General features: G+C 47.0%; 2 protein-coding genes across 3 annotated transcripts; both read right to left on the bottom strand.

The window, feature by feature from the left end:
* Positions 1–703: 703 nt before the first annotated feature.
* On the bottom strand, positions 704–5,079 carry LOC102253296 (mannose-binding protein A). The gene is made up of 5 exons (XM_005871771.2): positions 4,814–5,079; positions 3,171–3,360; positions 2,720–2,836; positions 1,780–1,854; positions 704–1,156 (listed from the first exon to the last, which is right to left on the bottom strand). Exons 1-5 carry the CDS (start codon positions 5,042–5,044, stop codon positions 783–785), a joined length of 987 nt encoding a protein of 328 aa, XP_005871833.2. The 5' UTR covers positions 5,045–5,079; the 3' UTR covers positions 704–782.
* Positions 5,080–11,030: 5,951 nt separating this feature from the next.
* On the bottom strand, positions 11,031–17,639 carry LOC102254417 (pulmonary surfactant-associated protein A). Of its 2 annotated transcripts, XM_014544210.1 has the most exons (5): positions 17,008–17,639; positions 16,610–16,729; positions 15,806–15,883; positions 15,089–15,333; positions 11,031–11,556 (listed from the first exon to the last, which is right to left on the bottom strand). In XM_014544210.1, the coding sequence occupies exons 1-5, from the start codon at positions 17,177–17,179 to the stop codon at positions 11,425–11,427; spliced, it is 747 nt and encodes a 248-aa protein (XP_014399696.1). In that variant the 5' UTR covers positions 17,180–17,639; the 3' UTR covers positions 11,031–11,424. The 2 variants fall into 2 exon arrangements, with proteins under 2 accessions (XP_014399696.1, XP_005871835.1); XM_005871773.2 differs by lacking the exon at positions 11,031–11,556 and having other exon boundaries at positions 13,948–15,333.
* Between the last annotated feature and the right edge of the window lie 2,570 nt (positions 17,640–20,209).

Raw genomic sequence — 20,209 nt, forward strand, 5'->3', positions numbered from 1 at the left:
CAGACCCCTCAAGAGAAACCACCCTCTAGAGAGCAAGGAATCTTGTCACCTACCCTGCAATCCATTTCCTGCCTGGCTTTCCTCCACCTTCAGTTTTCTCCCTTAGTTCCCTCCTCAATTCCAAGTGCACAAAGGAAGCTACAAACTGTCATTCTGAGAGGCATTTTCTCGGGCTGTTTTCTGGCTTTCTGGTGTATCCTCTGTTCAGTTCAGATAAACTTTTATAAACATTCTCTACAGGTTTGGACTTCCAACATGGACATTGGATATTGCGAGGTTTTACAGTAGGTGAAGGGTTTTCTGGTGCAGCACATGAACAACTAAAGACATATCCATGTCACAGATAGGACTGGGCTAGCCATGGGGAGGGATCGAGGGCATCAAGTGGTGGCAGCAACTGGACACAAAGAATTGGATCTCTTGGCGGCTGAGATCTGCTGCTGACTGACACAGATGTGGCCCTCCATGGGTCCCTGTGGCTGACCGCAGTGTCCCCTCTGAGAAAGGACAGGGCTAGACTGGGCCCTTTCCATGGTTTGACTGTGACCCAGTGCTATGCTCTTAGGCAAGACAGAGGGTGTCCTCTGCGAAGAAGTGGACCAGAAATTCTCATGTCAACCTCTTTTCACTCCCTAATCCCATAATCAAATCCATCCCTTCATTTTCCTTCCATCCCCACCAAAGAATGAGTCAACACTGGGCATGAGAAAAACATCCCTGAATTTTCTTTTAGGGCAGCAGAGAGCTCAGCAGAGCCAAGGAGGGGCTGAGGAACTGCCTCTTCAGGCTGGGAATTCACAGACAGCCACGAAGGAGGAAGAGCAGGAGATATCATTCCAGATCCCATCCTTTAGAAGGATCACACAGTCCTCCCCTGAGCCAAAGTCATTAGGCTCATCCTTCTTCCAGTTGCTATAGGTCAGCCTCCCTCCTGTCACATACACAAACTGGCCTTCGGTCGCTTCATCTGTGATGCCCAGGAAGGCATGGTCTTTGGCCACTTCCATGATGGCTTTGTTCTCCTCAGCGTTCTTGGGGGTGGCCACGGTGGCCTGGAGCTCAGCACACAGAGCCTTCACTTTGGAAAAAGGCATCTTTTCACCGTTGGTCACATAGAGTTTCTTTCCAGACCTCTTGCCCAAGGAGAAGATTAGCACTGAAATCACAAAGGACGGGTGGGATTGACTTGGCCTGGAGCCCAGGCCAGTAGGTGACCACGCCCTTGTTGGGGAGTCAGGACTCTGAAAAGGAGCCCATGTGCAACCCCCTCAGGTCAGGTCCTAGTGAGGGGGAGCTCCTCAGGGTAGGGAAGGCCCTGGCAGAGCCCCGCCTCTCCTGGGGGAGCCTGTCTTGGAGACAGTCCCCCTGCACAAACTGCCCCAGTGCAGGTGCACTGCTGCCAGGCTTGGACGCCAGGATAGAAAGGGACAGAGACAGCCATCTGAGAACAGCAGGTGCTGAGGAAGGAGCGAAGATTTGGAGGCAGCAGACCTCCATGCAGTCTTTCCTTTGCTGCTTCCCACCTGGGTGATGCTGAATGAATTATCTACAAATCCTGGACCTATTTTCTCTCACTTGTAAATTAAATAGTCTTAATGCTCACAAACAGCAGCGATGAGAGGGCAGAATGAAACCATGTTATGAGAAAATGCCAACCTAGCACAGGCCCTGGTATATAATACATGTTCACAACTGTTAGTTCTCTTCCACCTCCTGAAAGCCCAGAACACTCAAGGACAAGGGGAGTGCGGGAACCCAGTGGGGCAGGAAGAGGCTTACATTTTTTGATGCGGTCCAGTTCCGCCTCCAGGCTCCTCAGCTCTCTCTCTAAGTTAGCCAGCTTAGTCTCCGTAACTGCAAAGCAATGGGAGAAGGGCATATATTGAGAAAAAGACCCTAAATTCAAGAACAGAGTATTTTGGGGGGGGGAGCTTATTAAGAAGTATGCTTATTCTAGAAAAATAAGAAAGCAAAACAATAAAACATAACTGCATTTCTGCCTTCTCAGACATAATTCATAACTCTTATAAACTGTAACTCTGAAAGTAGTAATAATAATAGCAGTAACAGTAACTTGCAAACTATAGCTCTGGATTTTTTTTCTTCACACACTGCTTAAATACTGTAATATTACACTCATTTATACGAAAAGACCGAACTCATTCTCCTTTTTTGAAAAATTTTCTTAATCATGCTTTCATTTCTTATTCCAGGTGAGCTTTTAATATTCTTATAATCATGATGGGCCAGCAGGCAAATATTTATGTGAGGTCATCACTTTTGTTTTGTTGCTACTAATTACTTTATTTCACTTTGGATGAATTTATTCAGTTACTCTATGCATTACTCTATTGCACCAGGGATCTTATGAAGCAGACCATCTTCCTGCCACTCTTGTGACAACAGACTTCAACCCAACCCCAGAGGGGACTGGTTTCCTCCCGCACATCCTGGAGCCTGGCATCAGCTGCTCCAGCTGAGGGAGCTGGTCCATCTGCAGGGGCAACTGAGGGGTGGCCAGCAGGGTAGCAAGTCTGTTCTCAGGCGCCTGTGGGAATCCCTTGAGGCCCCAAGAAGGACTGGGAGGAGTGAGAGTGCTGGGTCAGGAAGCAGAGGGGAGGTCTGCCAGTGGGGCAGCGGAGAAGGGCCCCTCCCACCTGGCCCTCCAGTTCCCCAGCCAGTCCCCTCAGCCCATGCTGTGCTGAGATGAGCTCCTTACCTGAACTGTCTCCACGATCTCCTTTTTGACCCTTCACTCCTGGCGGCCCAGGAGCCCCTCTACTTCCTGGAGGCCCTAGTTTCCCTGGAGGGCCCTGCAAGCCTCGGAGCCCCTGCCCTGTTGGAAGATGAAGGACATGTGACCCAGTGTCTGTCTCTCATTCTCTTCCTCCAAAAGCTCAGCACTAGATTTACGTTGACTCCAGAAACCACCAGCAAACTAATGGTGACCTGAGAAAGAAAGACCTGCCTCCAGCGCCAGCTGCCCGGGCTGCAGATACCGCCTCTTACAGACAAACACACACCACTGATTTCTGGGTGGAAAGGTGGGAGACAGGTCACAGCAGCGTCTTTGTTTAGGAGACATCATAATGTAAGGGGAGCCTGCTCATGGCTCTGTCTCAGATCCCTCTGGGGAGTAAAGATTCAAGAAGTCAGACCAGCCTGGGTACCTGGTTCTCCTTTTTCTCCCTTGGCTCCGTCTCGCCCATCTCTGCCTGGGGTGCCATTGGTGACTGGGATGCCACAGGCAATCACTGAGCAGGCCTTCTGGGCATCTTCACAGGTTGTGGGTTCTGAGAAGGACACTGTCACCACACACAGAAGGGTGGGAAGTGATACAAACCAGAACATGGTCCTCACCTGGTAGTGGAGAGAGTGAGGGAAAGAACTACATCTCATCCCATGTAGTCAACATCCGCTACCACCTCTGCTGTGCTGGATCCTGTGCTCGGGACAGCAGACACGCCAGCTTTGACTCTGAGTTTCTCCCAGGCTACTGAGGAGACGATAAGGAAGTTAGAATTTGATCAGTGCTGAAGTCAAGGTAGATGCAAGAGAACTTGGTAGAAGCCCATTCTCCCTGGGCCTCCAGTGCCCCTGTGGGTACAAGGCTTAGGGGGTGAGGCAGGCCCTATGCATGAGAGCCCGCGGGGTCTGGAAATGACCTAACTCTGCTCCTGGTGGCCTGGGGCAAAGGCAAGCTCAATGCCGGTGTGAGCCTCGGCTCCTCTCTCAACTCCAGTCTTTGAGGACCAAGCGGGCTTCAGATTCCCTCTTCTTCTCCTACCTATGGGCCTGAGAGCTAGACTCAAACTGTAGCAGGAAATCCGAGTTCCCACAAGGCCCATTTCTCGGTAGGACCTGGTTTCTGACGTCCATTCTCTCATTTCACATAACAATCCCTTTTACACTTCGGGGTTCACCTAACCTCAGAACCACAGTTGTTTCCCGAAGTCTGTCAATCATTTCATCTACAGTTTTTACTTTATGACAGGCCCTTGCTGGTGCTCAGGACCCAGAGTTCCCAGAGGCAGGGCTCTGGCCCTCCCAAGGAACCTTCTTTGATCATTGATCCTGGCCACATAAGACTTAAATATCTTTTCTTCCCTTGGTTTGAAGTTTTCTACTGTGAGGCATTTATTAATTTATTTATTTTTTTGCCAGCCAGAACCCAGGCTCCTAAAATTTCTGTTTATACTGGGCCTGGCAGGATTTCAGCTCATTCTTCTTCTCCTGGCAGGCTTCTTTGCATTCTGCCCTTAGGCCCCCAAGCTCTGTATCCCCAACCTGCTGTCAGAGTCCCCTCCAGCCTTTGCTCAAGCTGGTCTCTGTTCCAGGAAGTCTTCACAGCCCAGCCCCATGGGCCTCTCCCTCTGCTCCTCTCTGGCCACTAATCCCAATGTTGCTGGCCCATAACTACCATCTGCCCTTGCCTACCCTTCGGCTCCCTGAGCCATTCCCTCCCTCCAGGATGCAGTGAGAAGTAGTGAGTTGGAAGGAAACTTTATCACATTTTCTCCTCCTTTCCTTTTTCTATCTTCTTTCCCCCTTTCCCTGATTATACCAAAGGCCAAGGTCAGGTTTAAACATACCCCACTTCCATTCTTCCCTTTGACTGAAAAGACCACCCTTTAGTTTGCAGATAGTCAAGTGGATCCAAGAAGAACATAAACGCCACAAGTCAGAGAGAGACAGAGGCCCTGAGTGGGCCTGACAACCCCACCAACGCCCCTGCCTGGACCTCATGAGGATCAAGTCAAGTGGCCAGACTCTTGGCCCAGGACTCCACCTCTGTCCTCCAGAAACGACTTACTAGGGCCTCCTCAGAGCACGAAGGCTGTGGCAGGGAAGCTGTCCTCCAGCCCAGGCCTCTGGCAGATGCCTCAGCAATGTCAGGCTCAATTAGCCTGGTGACCGGAACAGTGCTGGACTGGCCTTCACCCCAAGTTAATAAACAACCATTATTAGAACTCCTGTATACTGGGCAGCTCTCCAGGGCTGATGGTGGGCCCTTCAGCCGCACTGGGCAGCTCTCTACTTTCATACCCTAAACTTCTCCTTCTACTGGCCCCTCCCATGCATCCATCTCTATAGCTCTGCAACTGACCCTCTAGAACAGCCATGGGCAAACTACGGCCCGCGGGTTGGATCCGGCCCGTTTGAAATGAATAAAACTAAAAAAAAAAAAAAAGACCGTATCCTTTTATGTAATGATGTTTACTTTGAATTTATATTAGTTCACACAAACATTCCATCCATGCTTTTGTTCCGGCCCTCCGGTCTAGTTTAAGAACCCATTGTGGCCCTCGAGTCAAAAAGTTTGCCCACCCCTGCTCTAGAATCACAGCTTCTCAGGCTATTTTCCTACAGACATTTTTTATAGAAGAGACAAGTATAGACATTCTACCAGACACATGCTCACGTGTGCACTCACACGCACACACATGCACAGGAACACAACTCTGTATCTGTAGTTTACCCTCCATTTCTGTTTAGTCTACTGACAACACTGACTTCCTCTCTTTCCACCCTTCTCATTCGGAACATTTATCAAATGTCTTCCTTGGGCATGTCACAGGGCTAGGCACAAGGAGAAGTATTTGTAGGTACGTTGCATTCAAAACTGAATGAGGCATTTGCACTAGCTGTGCCAGCCCAGGACACTTCCCTCTATCTTTGCAGAATTGTTTGTTGTCATTCAGATTTCAGCTTAAATATTATCTCTGGAGAAAGGGTTTTCCCTTACCATTTAACTTTAAGTAGCCACTCTATCAAAATTGTAATTCTCTGCCTGTAATTTATGTCTGCAACATAATCTTTATTTGGTTGCGTATTTAATGACCACGTGATTCCTTAGAACAGTTCTATTCTTCAGCTGTTGTATCCCCACCTAGAAGAGTGCCTGGAAACAGAGTCAATGCTCACCAGACATTAATGGAACAACTGAATCCCCTGCATCATGTCCTCAGAGCAGCCCCCTTGATTTCTCTACAGCTGGCGTGAACATCTGACACTTTTTCAGTGTTCTTACTTTTCTAAGAACATTTGATTCGGCTCCTTGTCTCCAGGTACACAGAAGGACCTGCTGAGATAGTGAGCAGAGAAGCGAGACCATGAGGGGGGCAGATACCCGACTGGTCCGTGGCTCCTCCATGCCTGGGTTTCCAGGGGTGTCCAGTTCTTATCGTCAAAGCCTGATGAAGTCACCTTTTCCAAGTCCCTGACATGACCTTTGATTCCCGCCCTCCCCGAAACTTACACTCACTCTTTGAAGCACTTAGTCTTATCAAAAAACTCAAAAGGTTTGGGTTTTCCCTGGTGGGGAACAGGAACTGCTCTTGCTTTGATCTTACTTTGTGATTGGTGTTTTGACTTCTCAAAAGTCATCAGTCCTGTGTATTCAAGTCCTCATGCCTGTTCGGCAGTCCTCCCAGGTTCCTGTTGTAAAGGAGCCTGCCAGGCACTAAGAGGGGCTCTTTGTAAAGAAGACCCTTCTCAGGGCTGTGTTTCCTGATGCCCTTGACACAACTTTGAAGGGCCAATAGATTCAGAGGACAAGGGGCATTCAACCCATTCAGCAAATGAGCAGACCTCCCAGAGAGGTAGAAATTTGAAACTGAGTGACTACATAAAACCAGGACCCTGAATGTGTTATAGACTTAGGGGAGCTTGGGACAGAGGAAGGAATGTGCACTGTCAGCTAAGGCATAATAAGAAAGCCTTGACTCTGTGCACACATATCCACAAGTCTGTCTTCTCATAGATTGGAGTTTGAGTGTATGCTATTATTGTTGTTTGCTACGATTATTATTAATACATTTTTCTGTTTATGTCAAGATGAAAAATTGTTTTTCAAGAGTCTCAGCTCATCACAACCTAGTGCACCATGGGGACATAAAAGCAATGGAGGACCTTACCCTTAACCCAGGATTTGCTCAGATGGAATCAGGTAAATTTGAGTTCATTTTGCAAAAGTTGGCAAACCCAGTAGGAAATAAACAGAGTGAAAGCTATAGTCCTCCAGCAAGGGAAATCATCAACAAAATGAAAAGACAACCCACTGAATGGGAGAACATATTCACCAAGAATACATCTGATAAGGGGTTAATATTTAAAATGTATAAAGAATTTACACGGCTCAACACTTAAAAAGAAACAATCCAATTAAAAAATGAGCAAAGAACCTGAATAGACACTTCTCCAAAAAGGACATACAGATGGGCAATAGACCTACGAAAAGATGTCTGTGACAACATGGTTGGACCTGGAGAGTATTATGCTCAGTGAAATAAGCCGGTCAGAGAAAGACAAATACCACATGATTTCACTTATATGTGGAATCTAATGAACAAAATAAATAAGCAAACAAAATATATGCAGAAAATAAATTAACAGCTATTGGGGGGAGGAGAGTTGGGGGGACTGGTTGAAGAAAGTGAAGGGATTAAACAAAAAAGTAAACTCATAGACACAGACAATAAGGGAAAGGGGGTAGAGGGAGGTAGAGGAGGGTAAAGGGGGACAAATGGTGACAGAAGACTTGACTTTGGGTGGTCAACACACAATACCATATACAGATGACATAATATAGAATTGTACACCTGAAACCTATATAATTTTATTAACCAATGTCACCCCAATAAATTCAATAAAAATTTAAAAATAAAAAAGAAGTAGCCCTTCAAAGACTGCTGACTCTGTGAAACAGATAAATTAATATTTTTAGAAAAACAGTATAAATAAATAAATAAAAATAGGAAATAAAATTAAAAATCAATAAAATAAAAATTAAATAATATATTTAATGAACTAGAATACGGAAATAACTATAGAGCTAACAATAAAACAAAAACTGGTTCCTTGCAAAAAAATAATAAATTTAGTAAATATGATCATGGTAGTTTGAATTATTATTCTTCATTTGAAATGTCTTCTATCATTGAATTTTATTTTATTTTGTTCTTATCATAGAATTTTATATCCAAGCCCTTTGTAGAGTCTCCTACTAGACAGAGTACATTGAGTAAACACCCTATTGATATTTGGCTTGGCTGTGTGACAGTGAGCAGACATGAAGGGAGCAGTAGCTTTCAATGTGCTTGTAAGTTTAACCTGGCCTCTTCCTGCTTTTTCTAATTATGGTAAAATATGTTCCTGGTACCCACTAATATCAGAATAATTATATGACGTGGAGTACACACTTACCCACCTGAAAGCCTGAAGTAAAAATTGGCTATGAAGTCCAGCCAAATATTAATGGTTAATAACACAGTCTCTGGAATCTGACTTCCTATATTTATAGTCCAGCTCTATCAGTAACTGGCTACATGGTCTTTTTTTAAATAAATCTTTATTGTTCAGATTATCACAGATGTTCCTCTTTTTTTCCCCCATAGCTCCCCTCCACCTGGTTCCCACCCCACCCCATGCCCTTATCCCCCGCCACTGTCCTCATCCATAGGTGTAAAATTTTTGTTCAAACTCTTCCCGCACCCTTCACACCTCCTTCCCCCTGAAAATTGTCAGTTCACTCCCTTTCTATGCCCCCACTTCTATTATATTCACCAGTTTATTCTGTTCATCAGATTTTTTTAATTAACTTAATTTTTAGATTCACTTGTTGATAGATATGTATTTTTTGTACCTTTGTTGTTCATAATTTTTATCTTTACCTTTTTTTTCTTCCTCTTCTTAAAGAATACCCTTCAGCATTTCATATAATCCTGGTTTGGTGGTGATGAACTCCTTTAGCTTTTTCTTGTCTGTGAAGCTCTTTATCTGACCTTCAATTCTGAATGATAGCTTTGCTGGATAAAGTAATCTTGGTTGTAGGTTCTTGCTATTCATCACTTTGAATATTTCTTGCCACTCTCTTCTGGCCTGCATAGTTTCTGTTGAGAAATCAGCTGACAGTCGTATGGGTACTCCCTTATAGGTAACTGACTTTTTTTCTCTTGCTGCTTTTAAGATTCTCTCTTTGTCTTTTGCTCTTGGCATTTTAATTATGATGTGTCTTGGTGTGGTCCTCTTTGGATTCCTTTTGTTTGGGGTTCTCTGCGCTTCCTGGACTTGGAAGTCTATTTCTTTCACCAGGTAGGGGAAGTTTTCTGTCATTATTTCTTCAAATAGGTTTTCAATATCTTGCCCTCTCTCTTCTTCTGGTACCCCTATAATTCTGATGTTGGTACGCTTGAAGTTGTCCCAGAGGCTCCTTACACTATCTTCGTATTTTTGGATTCTTTTTTCATTTTGCTTTTCCGGTTGGGTGTTTTTTGCTTCTTCGTATTTCAAATCTTTGACTTGATTCTTGCGATCCTCTGGTCTGCTGTTGGGAGTCTGTATAATATTCTTTATTTCAGTCAGTGTATGCTTAATTTCTAGTTGGTCCTTTATCACAACATCGAGGGTCTCACTAGATTTCTTAAGGATCTCAATACATTTATCGGCGGTTTCCATAAAATTCTTGAAAAATCTTAGAACCGTGGTTTTGAACTCTATATCCAGTCGTTTGCTGTCCTCCATTTCTGTCATTTGTGACCTGTTTCTTTGTCTTCGCATTTTGTCTGCTTCCCTGTGTTGGTAGAGTGGTTTTGTGTGCTAGGTGTCCTACAGGGCCCAGTGGCTCAGCCTCCCCAGTTACCTGAGGTGGACACTCTTGGTGCACCCCCTTGTGGGCTTTGTGCACAGTCTTGTTGTAGTTATGCCTTGATTGTTTTAGGTGTCACTGGGAGGAATTGACCTCCAGGCCAATTGGCAGTGAGAATCAGCTGTGTCTGCAGTGGGAGAACTTCTGTGCTGAAGACACCCTTCTGGGGCAAGACTTGCTTCAGTGGGGCTTTGGTGCTCACTGAGTCTGCCTCTTGAGTGTGTCACTTATGGATATGAGGAGTTCAAATCTGGTATCTGACCACTGGGTACACTGGCTCCTGGATCTCCAAGGAGGTGCAAATTCAACTACTGTGTGAGTTCGCCCTGCAAGAGCTACCGCGAGATCTGCAGATTTCTCCTCTGTTTGGGGTTTGGACATTTTGGAGCTCTCTGACCCAGCTGCAGTTTGTTAGGTTAGGCTGCAAAAGGGCAGGTGATTCATTTGCGCACAGCTTGGGTGGGGTTGTAAATTGATTGGGGCGGGGTCTCAGAGAATCACCGGGACGGAGCAAACAGCGATGGCTGTCATCAGCCGTCTCGGTGACTCCGTGCATCTCCACGCGTCTCCGTGTCTCAGTGTCTTCGCATCCCCGAGTCCCCGAGTCCCACACCCCCACAGTAACAATGATCCCTGGGAGCAGTTCTGCAAGAAAGCCACCCTTGCTTTCTGACCCGATGCCAAACAGTCCACTTTCTTCCTGCAGGAGTCTGGGTGCCTAGAGTCTTGCCAGAAATGAGTTCAGTACAGTCGGGATCTTGTATCTCCCGACTGAAAAAAAACCATGCACCCAAATGCAGCCTGGTTCGCACACCTCCATACCTCTGCTCTTGGTGTCTCCGCACCTCCTACCCAGCCTCAATGCACTTTTTTCTTTCCTTCTAGTTGTACAACTTCCACTCAGCCAGCTTTCCCGTGGTTCTGGATGATCGCTGTTTTGTCTTTTAGTTGTAGTTTTAATGTGGTTGTGGGGGGCGGCACATACAGGTAGATACTTTATGCTGCCATCTTGTGGCTACATGATCTTTGACAAATCACTTTAATATCTACTTTCATCAATATTCTTATTTGTAAATTGTGGATAATAGGGCTAAAGAAGATGACGTGAGTTAATACAAGTATAGTGCCTGGCACACAGTGTGATGAGAGTATCAGCCATTAGAACAAGTAAAGTATATCTTAGAAATGCAAGGACGGTTCAATATCAAAAAAATGAATCCATGTAACTCACTAATCCTATCTAATAAAAGAGTAATATGTAAATTAACCATCAATCTGTGACAAAGATGGTGGTTCCCATAGTGGCAAGGGCAGAATGCTGGTGGCGTAGCCCCTGCAACGTGAGCCCAGTGTCCGTGCCTCAGCCGTATGGAGGGAGGGGAGGGGGGGGCCTCAGGCCAGAGGCCAGGGCGAGAAATGCTGGGCTCACAGTGATGCAAGCCCAGTGTCCCCGCCCCGGCCGTACAGAGGGAGGGGAGGGGAGGAGCCTTGAGCCAGAGGCTGAGGCAAGGGATGCTGGCGTCGTTGCAGGCCGGGCTGAGGAACCCCCCCCCCCTGCACGAATTTCATGCACTGGGCCTCTAGTTTAATATATAAGAAGTTTAAGAGTCTTACTGCAGATATATACAATCTTAACATTTGAAGTTTACCTGGTCTCAAAACTAATACATGGTCTCAAAATTCTTCTTACATTTTCTTCCTGCAATGAAAACTTTCTAGGGTTGATTTAAAACAGTCCAAATGAATTGTCCTCCAGTTTTGTCATTAAGATCTCAGTTTCATCTCTGATTCATCATTCCTCTGGCCATAGAGTGCTGGCTTCTTGAAGTGAAAGGTGGGCAGGCCTTCTCTCTTACTGCTTTCCACATGTGGGGTGTAGAGAAAATGATGATTCCAATAGTAGACAATACCTGCTCACAGGAGGAACCACATGTCAGTGGGGACAGTGCTGCTTCTTGGCCCACCCTGACTGGTTGTTCAGTCCCTTTGATTACAAATGACAACCCTTCTCAAGAGCTAGTTCTTCAGACAAGGGACCCTATAAGCCTCTAGCTGCACGTTTCCTACCGTCCATATCGCGTCAGTGGACATTTCAATTCATTGTCTCTTGTTCTTTGAGCCCCTGTGTCCCTGCTTTAAGGGAAGCAACCTGCTCACAACTAGAATTTAAACCCCAGCTCACTTCCATGACATTGGCATTCACACAGCCCCAGGGAAACTCCATACAATTGATGGAAATCCACATTACCTCCAAACACTCTTGTTCCCAGCTCTATTCTCCCCTTTCTCCATCTTCCCATGCCTCAGAAAGATCAGTCCATCTACTGGTTTAGTACTTCAGTAATTTTAGAACTGGATATAATCCCTCCATTTCTACATTAGGTGACTTAATTGAGGAAGGTGAAGCAATTGAGCATCCCTACTTGCAAAGATTAGGAAGAGGACAGTACAGTCTCCTCCTTCAGGGAGTGAAGAAGAGATAATTTCTACCCAAGGTGAATCAGCCTTCTTTCCTCTATTTATTCCTCCTTATACTGACCATGGGGGTAGGAATTACTAAATCACTCATACTGAACAGCCCCCTCCTTACAGGTTCCATAGTGGGGTCCCTGGGGCATTTCTCCAATCTTAAAAGATGAGGCACTTAAAGCCTCTCATTCTCCCCTATGGGCTCCAGATGCTGGCACCCAGGAATTCGAGATGACTCAACCCATATTAGACATCAGTTTAGTGTTATTAGACTAAATGAAATGCCAAAAATAATCTGATACAGTTCAATACATGTTAATGAGTCACGGCAAACTAGGAAAAGGAGGGAAGTTCTTTTCCTTGATAAGAGGTATCTGTCAGACTTAAAATAAGCAATATTTTCAATGGTGAAATATTGGAAGTGTTCCCATTTATACATTCAGGACCACCCAAAAAACATAATTTATCATTGAGGGTTTTCAACAATATATAGGGTCTCCTGGCACCTTTAAATATATAAAAATTATATATAAGAAATGTAAATATCATAATGGATAGGCAAAAATTTCTGTCATGTGTAAATACAATCATATACTTGTAAAATATAAGATAATCAATTATATTAGAAATATTAGGAGATACATGAGAATCCAAAAAGATGGCTGAATATAAGATCAATAAAAAATAGCCCTAGCTGGTTTGGCTCAGTGGATAGAGCGTCGGCCTGCAGATTCAAGGCTGGTCAAGGGCATGTACCTTGGTTGTGGGCACATACCCAGTAGAGCGTGTGCAGGACGCAGCTGATCGATGTTTCTTTCTCATCAATGTTTCTAACTATCCCTCTCCCTTCCCCTCTGTAAAAAAAATCAATAAAATATATTTTTTAAAAAGATCAATAAAAAATAAATCAATAGTTTTCTCATAAACCATCAATAATTAATTTAAATGTGATAAAAATAATATAGTAACAATAGCAAATAAAACCATAAAATAAGTAAAAAATAAATCTAATAAGAAATGAGAAAACATCAATTTTTGGAGGCTTAGACTGTTGATCTACAAAATAGGAAAAATATACTTCTCCTGCTTGCTCTTTTGAATTTTGGGGAAGGCTCAATAATTTGTGTGCTGGGACCTAAGCACATGTAGCAATGTGACCAGATTAAAAAATTGCCATTCATGAAGGAATGAGAAATATTTCTGCTCATTCCCATCTGGCTTTGTGGGTTTTGATCCAAAGCTCTCTCTTACCTAAGAAAAAGAATTACATGCAGTGATGACGAGCATTAGATTATTTGAAAGTGGAAGAAGTGAGGACCTTTCTGAAGGTGGGACACATATGTGGTTGCCTCCTCAAGCCAGTCGGGACATGATCCCATTCCCACAGAGCACTGGGACATGGTCCCATTCCTTGCAGACCTGAGACTGGGGTGGCTCACCAAGGCCTGGGACAGAGCCATGACTAGGGGAAACATCCAGGTGACTCAGTAGGAAATGAACACATGAAATCACCACCCAAAATGGATACATAGACTTAGAGGAGGAGTTATCTTAATGCCAGCCACCAACACTGATATTCTTCCAGGCGTTTTCTGTAGCTCCTCATTCACCTGTATAACCTACGAGTGGAGAGCAGGTTGCCCTCCACTCAACAAAGAAAGCATAACCTGAGATTGAATTTTCCATTTTTTAGGTAAGCTGGGGCTCAGAGCCAGTTAAGTTGATTTATAAAAATACAGAAATGTGATGTTTCTTGGAACCAGAGCAATGGAGACTGATGTTAACACATTCAAGATTTATTTAAATCATCTCTGTTCAGTAAGAGAGCAGGGTAGTTATGATTATGAGCTTCAGGTCCACGTAGATGGGTTTGAGTCCAGTCTCTGCCTCTTGCTCCATGTAATAAAACTCAAAAACATTTAACTTCTCTAAGTTTCAGTGTCCTCAGATGGAAAATAATGATGGTCCCATAGCATTAGGTAAATATTAAATAATATTTATTTGCTAAAATGCTTGTCAATGTGCCTGGTACACAGCATGTGCTCAATAGATAGTCAATGGTGTGATGAGTGGTGTGAACACCTCATGAGATCTGAAGTTGTATGGAGTTACTAGTATGTCCATCAGCAGGAAGTTACTTGGGTTATGTCTGGGGTGGGGTTAAGATCTTCTCTAGAGGTCTAGGCTTGCTGCTTTTAGGTCAGGGAGTTGAGTTGGTACCCCAAGACTCAAGAAAGTGGATCATATATGCCAATCACTATAGTGGGTTGGCCTTCATCATGCTGGGACACCAGCTGGCTCTCTGACCCCATGGGAAGACTGACCACATGGGTCCTCAGAGGCCACAGACTGACAGATAGTCCCCAAATTTGGAATATCCCAGAAGTCCACCTGTTTCTATCATATGCTTTACCAGAAATGCTAAATCGATGAGACTGGGCAGGGAGTGGGCTGCAGAGAAAGAGTAGAGAGAGCCAGGAAGCAGGCACCCTCTGTGTGATTTTGGAGGGATCTTCCATCCCAGGACCTCACTGTTACCACCTATAAATGAAGGAACTGGACAAGAGGAGGAAGAAAGAAGTCTCCGTCTCTCGACAAAGGGCAAAGGTCGCAGTGGCTGCCTAGAGTGCAGTGCTGAGAAGGAGCTCCAGGGGGCATGTCAGATTGATTAGTGATCAAAGAGGAAGAGTGAGGGCCCTAATGGGGAGTGGAGTGGCTAAGTATACCTCCAACTGAAATAGCCACAGATAAATGTTGTTGAAAAGGATATACAGGTGGATCCACAGGTTGGCGGCTGAAAGCAAGACGGGACCCTATCTCTCCTGTGGCCTTAATGCCTGCTCAAAACTCACAGACGGTCAGTCGGTATTGATGGCAGCTCTTGTCATTCCACTGCCCATCTGTGTACATCTCCACACACTTTTCTTTGCCCCGACCCCTGGGCTCCCCAGGGTACCATTTGGTGTAATTTACAGGAGTGTCATCCAGGTAGTGGAAGACTCCAGGGGTGGGGCTCTCGGTCAGGCCCAGGTAGGCGTAAGTGTTGTGCTTCTTCACGATGCTTGCAATGGCGTCATTCTCTTCTGGACTCTCCGGGGCTGCAATGCTGCCACCAGCTCTGCTACATGACTCTCTAATGGCATCAAAATTGGCCGTCTGCCCATTGGTGGCGAAGACCTTCTCTCCCACCATCAGCATGGAACCCTGCAAACTGAGGACTGAGAGCAGAGGAATCTGGGTCAGACCACTGGCTTCTTTGTCTCACTTGGGCTCTCTGCCTTTATACTCTCTCCAATCTCTTCACCTCTGCCTTTCTGTCTTCCCTCTGTCTTCCAATCCTAGTCTTTCTAAATTCTCCTCTGTGCTCTCATCATTCTGTTCATTCACTCATGCATTTAACAATTACTTATGAACTGTCTTACTATGTGCCCCAAACTGCAATTTCTGGGATTCAATGGAAAGCAAGACAGGCAGAGACCTTGCTTTCCCATGACATAGGGAGCTAATCTGTGTCTACCTCTGTCCCCTCTGGGCCATCAAAGACATCAAAAAGGGGAGCATCATTATTTTCCCCAAGACATGCATATCCACAACTGTTTGTCAAGTTGCTAAGTTCTGGAGCCTGGTACTGAGGATGAGGGGAACGTATGGGAGACCCTCTGTCCTGTAAGGCCCTAAGGGGTTCCTTACCTCCCTTTGACTGCAAGATTTGATGTCTGAGGTCTTGGAGTGTGGTTTGGAGCTCCTCATCCAGATAAGCTGGAAGCCCTGTAGAGAGAACCCCATCCAGAATGAGGGCAAGCCAACAGGTGTGATACCAGCTGCGAGCCTGGCATTCTTCCCTCTACTTGTCCATACCCACTGCCCAGGCCCCAAGTCGCAAGGGTCCACTATCATGGAGGGTGCTTCCACACGCCCTATACACTTGTCCTTTCACGCAGCCTTGCACCTGCAGAGCCCTCTCGCTCTCCTCTCCTGCGACAGCCTTTGATGGCTGTGTGCCCACCTCTGTGGGTTTTTCTGGTTTCTGGGCAGAGCCTCTCCCCAGGGCAGGTGTGGTTCTCTGTGCACTCTCCTGATGGACCTGGATTACTACTCAGCGCTTCAGACTTTCCCTCTGCATGTGGGGCTCCCAATCACACCATCTGCTTGGATCTTTAGTCCACGTACCCCCTACACCTTTCATAATTCCTCTAGTGCCTCACCCCTAGGAACTGCCCCCCAGGACTACCCATTTCCCACACCCAACACCGTGTGCCTTCTCTATGGCAGCCGTGATGCATGGAGCACTTACAACAGCCATCGGTCCCTGCATTGTGGCCTACCACCCACAACCTTTTGATGTCTCTCCTCAATCTCAGATTCTCTTATTAGGTTGAGCAATATGCCCTTGGGGGACCTCCACGGTTCTGTCTGATCCCCATCGTCCCTCATGTGACAATCACATGGGCACTGTGCCCGTGTTGCCACTGCCTGCTTCCCCACCTTGCTCACCTGGAGGGCCCCTCTCACCAGGTTCTCCTTTATCTCCACGCTCACCAGAGATGCCAGGTGCTCCGATCAGCCCATCACGCCCGGGAAGGCCTGGCATTCCTCCAGGAGGGCCCATGGGGCCTGCAGAGAGAAGGGGACATGGACACATGGTACTAATCATTCACAACAGGGTTGGACTCACATGACGGGACCTTCATTATCAGCTAGGCTGAGTCATCTATCAGTAAATGGGCACTATGAGGAGAGACCCTCCAGGGCTGCTCTAAGGGCTCTGGGAAACTCCCACCATGCCTCACCATTCAGCTGACCCTTAGACCCCCTCCAGAGCCCCAAACACACTGGGATCCTGAAAACAGGTCACTGTCCCTCAGCTGAGGCAGGGGTCTCCCAACCAGTACCTGGAGGTCCGGGATCTCCTTTGACACCATCTCTCCCATCTCTGCCTGGCAGGCCGTGGGATCCCGGAGTGCCAGGGATGCCTGGGCTTCCAGAACAAACTTCCTTCAGCTCACACTCAATGCCAGAGACCACCAGCAGGATGAGGGTGAGGGCCAATGGGCACAGCAACATGGCTCCTGCTCCAGCTGCTCCTCCTGCAGAAAGGAAGAGCTGTCAGCCACCTGAAGCAGGTGCAAAGGTATTCCCTCCCCTCACACAGCTGAGCCTCCGGGCCAGGTACAGACAGGAGCTCTGGGAGGACCCAAACCATCCTTGGAAACTCCCAGCATCATCTGACATCTGACACGGTCTCATGCCCCATTGCTCTGCATGAGGTGGTGTGGTGCCTGGGCAAGTGAGGAGTACATGGTAGAGAGCTCTGGAGAGCCAGAGGACCTGGGTTCTAATGGGGTCTCTGCACCCTGATGGATGACCACGGTGAAGTGACTCTACCACTCTTCATTCAGCTGGAACTTCCGTGCCCTGGAGACAGCCCTGCCCTGCCCGCCCAGGCTACTGGGAGGAGCGATGTGGTCACTCACTCACTCCATCTGCCCCTGATGCTCTCAGCTACCCTCTTCTCAGGTTCTAAGGGATCATGTTCCTGAGGATGAATGAAGATGACCAGCTTCCATGGCCTGGCCACTCCAAGATGGCCAATGATGGGGAGACCCGCCTCCTGCTCAGGCGACCCCTACTTGTCAGACTTCTCTGCTCCCTGTCAGGTCTCGCTGAGTTCCTGGTGGGAATGGACCTGGCTGAGGAGCCCAGCAAAATATGAGAAGGTGACTGCGGGGCTGGTTCCCATCGCCTGCAACCTTTGCAATAGGCAGCACCAGGGGATGGGGCTGCACTCACCCACACAGAGCCCACGTGGATCTCTGCCTCCAGCTCAGAGTGGAGGGTGGGCAGCAGCATTTAGGAGGTAGATGAGCATGCTTCCTCTCCACGCTGGAGAGGCTCCTGTCACAAGGGCTTCCACTCCGGGGAGGCTGGCCAGAAGCAGCCATCTGTTTACACAGCGCATTTCCTCATGGGCACTCAGCATGGAGGGGCACTTAGGAAGCCTGCAAAGAGCAACTGCAGGTCTGAAGAAGGGACACTCCCCTCCACCAGTTTCCAAGCAGTGCAGGATGAGGGCACTCACCCAGGGCCCGGTAAGGCACGTGGCAAGGAAGCCCTCCCCTCTGGCCATGGCGCCCATCCTGGCTGGTGACACACCCACCGGCAAGCACCACCAGCCCCTGAATGCCCACCACCAGGAGAGAACATCCCGAAGGTTGGACTCTTCCCAGGAGAGCAAGGGGCAGCTCAGCCACCAGGTATATGTCCATGGGGCCAGGCCAGCCCCAGAGCCCCCTCAGCTTGGAAGGGTCCACGTGGTTCTAGGCAGTGCAGGCCCTGGCTCAAGCTGAGGGTGGCCAGGCTGACCTGGAACAAACTGCCTGTCCCGGAGTGTGTCCAGCACTGAGCCCCCCAGGCCTCCCCGCTCCTGCTTCTAGAGCAGTGATGGCGAACCTTTTGAGCTCTGTGTGTCAGCATTTTGAAAAACCCTAACTTAACTCTGGTGCCGTGTCACATATAGAAATTTTTTGATATTTGCAACCATAGTAAAACAAAGATTTATATTTTTGATATTTATTTTATATATTTAAATGCCATTTAACAAAGAAAAATCAACCAAAAAAATGAGTTCACGTGTCACCTCTGACACGCGTGTCATAGATTCGCCATCACTGTTCTAGAGCCTGCGGCTGAGGAGGAGGGTGCATGGCTCAGAGTCACAGGTAACGACTGTGGCATCACAGGTCATGCACGTCCCCTTGCTGGGCACTGGCAGGTTCAGTTGTGGGGAGGCAGGCAGGGCCTGGAAGTCACAGGAGAGCGGCAGCTTCTGCCTTTGGCAGTGGGTGATGTCTGATAACCTGCAATGCTGATGTCCTTAAGTGGTGGAACTATACACGAAGCCCTGATTGATGAGATCCCCTATTCAAGCCCCTTGATTAGGAGGGAATCTCAAATTGTAGTGTTGGTGACAGTGGGGAACCAAGACAAGAAAACATTGCCATGCTGACTTGTAAGTGGTTTGAAAAATCTCTAGGTCCTCAGGAAGAGCCGGAGGACTTTTGGGGAGTGGGAGCTCAGCTGATGGAACCCCGCTCCTAGGGACAGGAAGCCAGCCAAAGCTACTTGAAGTGCTGAGTGCTTCAGCTGCCCAGCAGCTGCCAGCCACGTGCCCTAACGTGGGTGCCGGGCCAGGTGGATGGAGGAGCCAGGTGGATGGAAGAGCCAGGTGGATGGAGGGCAGGCTGGGTCAGTGGGGAGCAGTTCGGCTTCAGGGAGGCAGGCAGCTGCACAGGTGACCGACCAGTGAGGGACCTTCCTGGGCCAATTTCGAAAGGTCTGGAGAGGCAGCTGCGATGTAGGGAGCCATGTGCTTGGTGAGGAGGGTATGGATTCAGGAGCCAGACACACCTGAGTTGCAATTTGGTGCTGCCACTTATTACCCAGGTGGCTTGGTCAGATCATATAAACCAGCCTTGGTTTACCCTTTTTGTTACTATTTTGAAGGAATATCAAACTTAGAGAAAAGTTGCAAGTACGGTACAGATTTGTTTTTTCTGAGCCTGTAAGAGTAGGTGGCCAATATGATCCTCCATCACGCCAGAACTTTAACTTATATTTCGCATAAATGTTTTTAATAAATATGTTTTCCTATACAACTGCAATGTAACCATCAAATCAATAAATTAGCATGATTCAGATATTATTTTTATTAAAAAGCGATATAATATCATGGGGTATTTTATTTAAACATGTAAGTTACCTAGTCATTGTTTATCTAATCATTGACGTCACTCACATAGCTTAATGGCAATATATAAACACGTGTCATACACAATTCTAATGAAATGACTATGCAATTAGCTACCTGGCCTTCCCTCCTCCTTCATCCTCGGTCCCACCCTCTCCCTCTGCAACCTCTCTAGGAGCACGCTGCACGCACAGAACCGAGGCTGCTGTCCAGGGCTCTCTCTCTTTGGTCATGATTTTTCTCTCGTCTGGAGTGTTCTGACTGTCCTTTCTGACACACACAGAAAAAGAGGGAAGAAGAAGAAGAAGAAGAAGAAGAAGAAGAAGAAGAAGAAGGAGGAGGAGGAG

Source organism: Myotis brandtii, unplaced genomic scaffold (assembly GCF_000412655.1).
Source record: "Myotis brandtii unplaced genomic scaffold, ASM41265v1 scaffold356, whole genome shotgun sequence".
NCBI classification, from domain to species: Eukaryota; Metazoa; Chordata; class Mammalia; order Chiroptera; family Vespertilionidae; genus Myotis; species Myotis brandtii.

What these genes read in the sequence shown, in the direction of transcription:
- LOC102253296 (XM_005871771.2), bottom strand. Translation starts at nt 5,044, where the DNA reads ATGAAAGTAGAGAGCTGCCCAGTGCGGCTGAAGGGCCCACCATCAGCC. An exon ending in CGTGCTCTGAGGAGGCCCTA is followed by an intron (nt 3,361 to 4,813) that starts GTAAGTCGTTTC and finishes CTCCACTACCAG; the next exon opens with GTGAGGACCATGTTCTGGTT. An exon ending in ACTGGACCGCATCAAAAAAT is followed by an intron (nt 1,157 to 1,779) that starts GTAAGCCTCTTC and finishes TTGTGATTTCAG; the next exon opens with TGCTAATCTTCTCCTTGGGC.
- LOC102254417 (XM_014544210.1), bottom strand. Translation starts at nt 17,179, where the DNA reads ATGTTGCTGTGCCCATTGGCCCTCACCCTCATCCTGCTGGTGGTCTCT. An exon ending in AATCTTGCAGTCAAAGGGAG is followed by an intron (nt 15,334 to 15,805) that starts GTAAGGAACCCC and finishes CTCTGCTCTCAG; the next exon opens with TCCTCAGTTTGCAGGGTTCC. An exon ending in ACTACCTGGATGACACTCCT is followed by an intron (nt 11,557 to 15,088) that starts GTAAATTACACC and finishes TCCTGTGAGCAG; the next exon opens with GTATTGTCTACTATTGGAAT.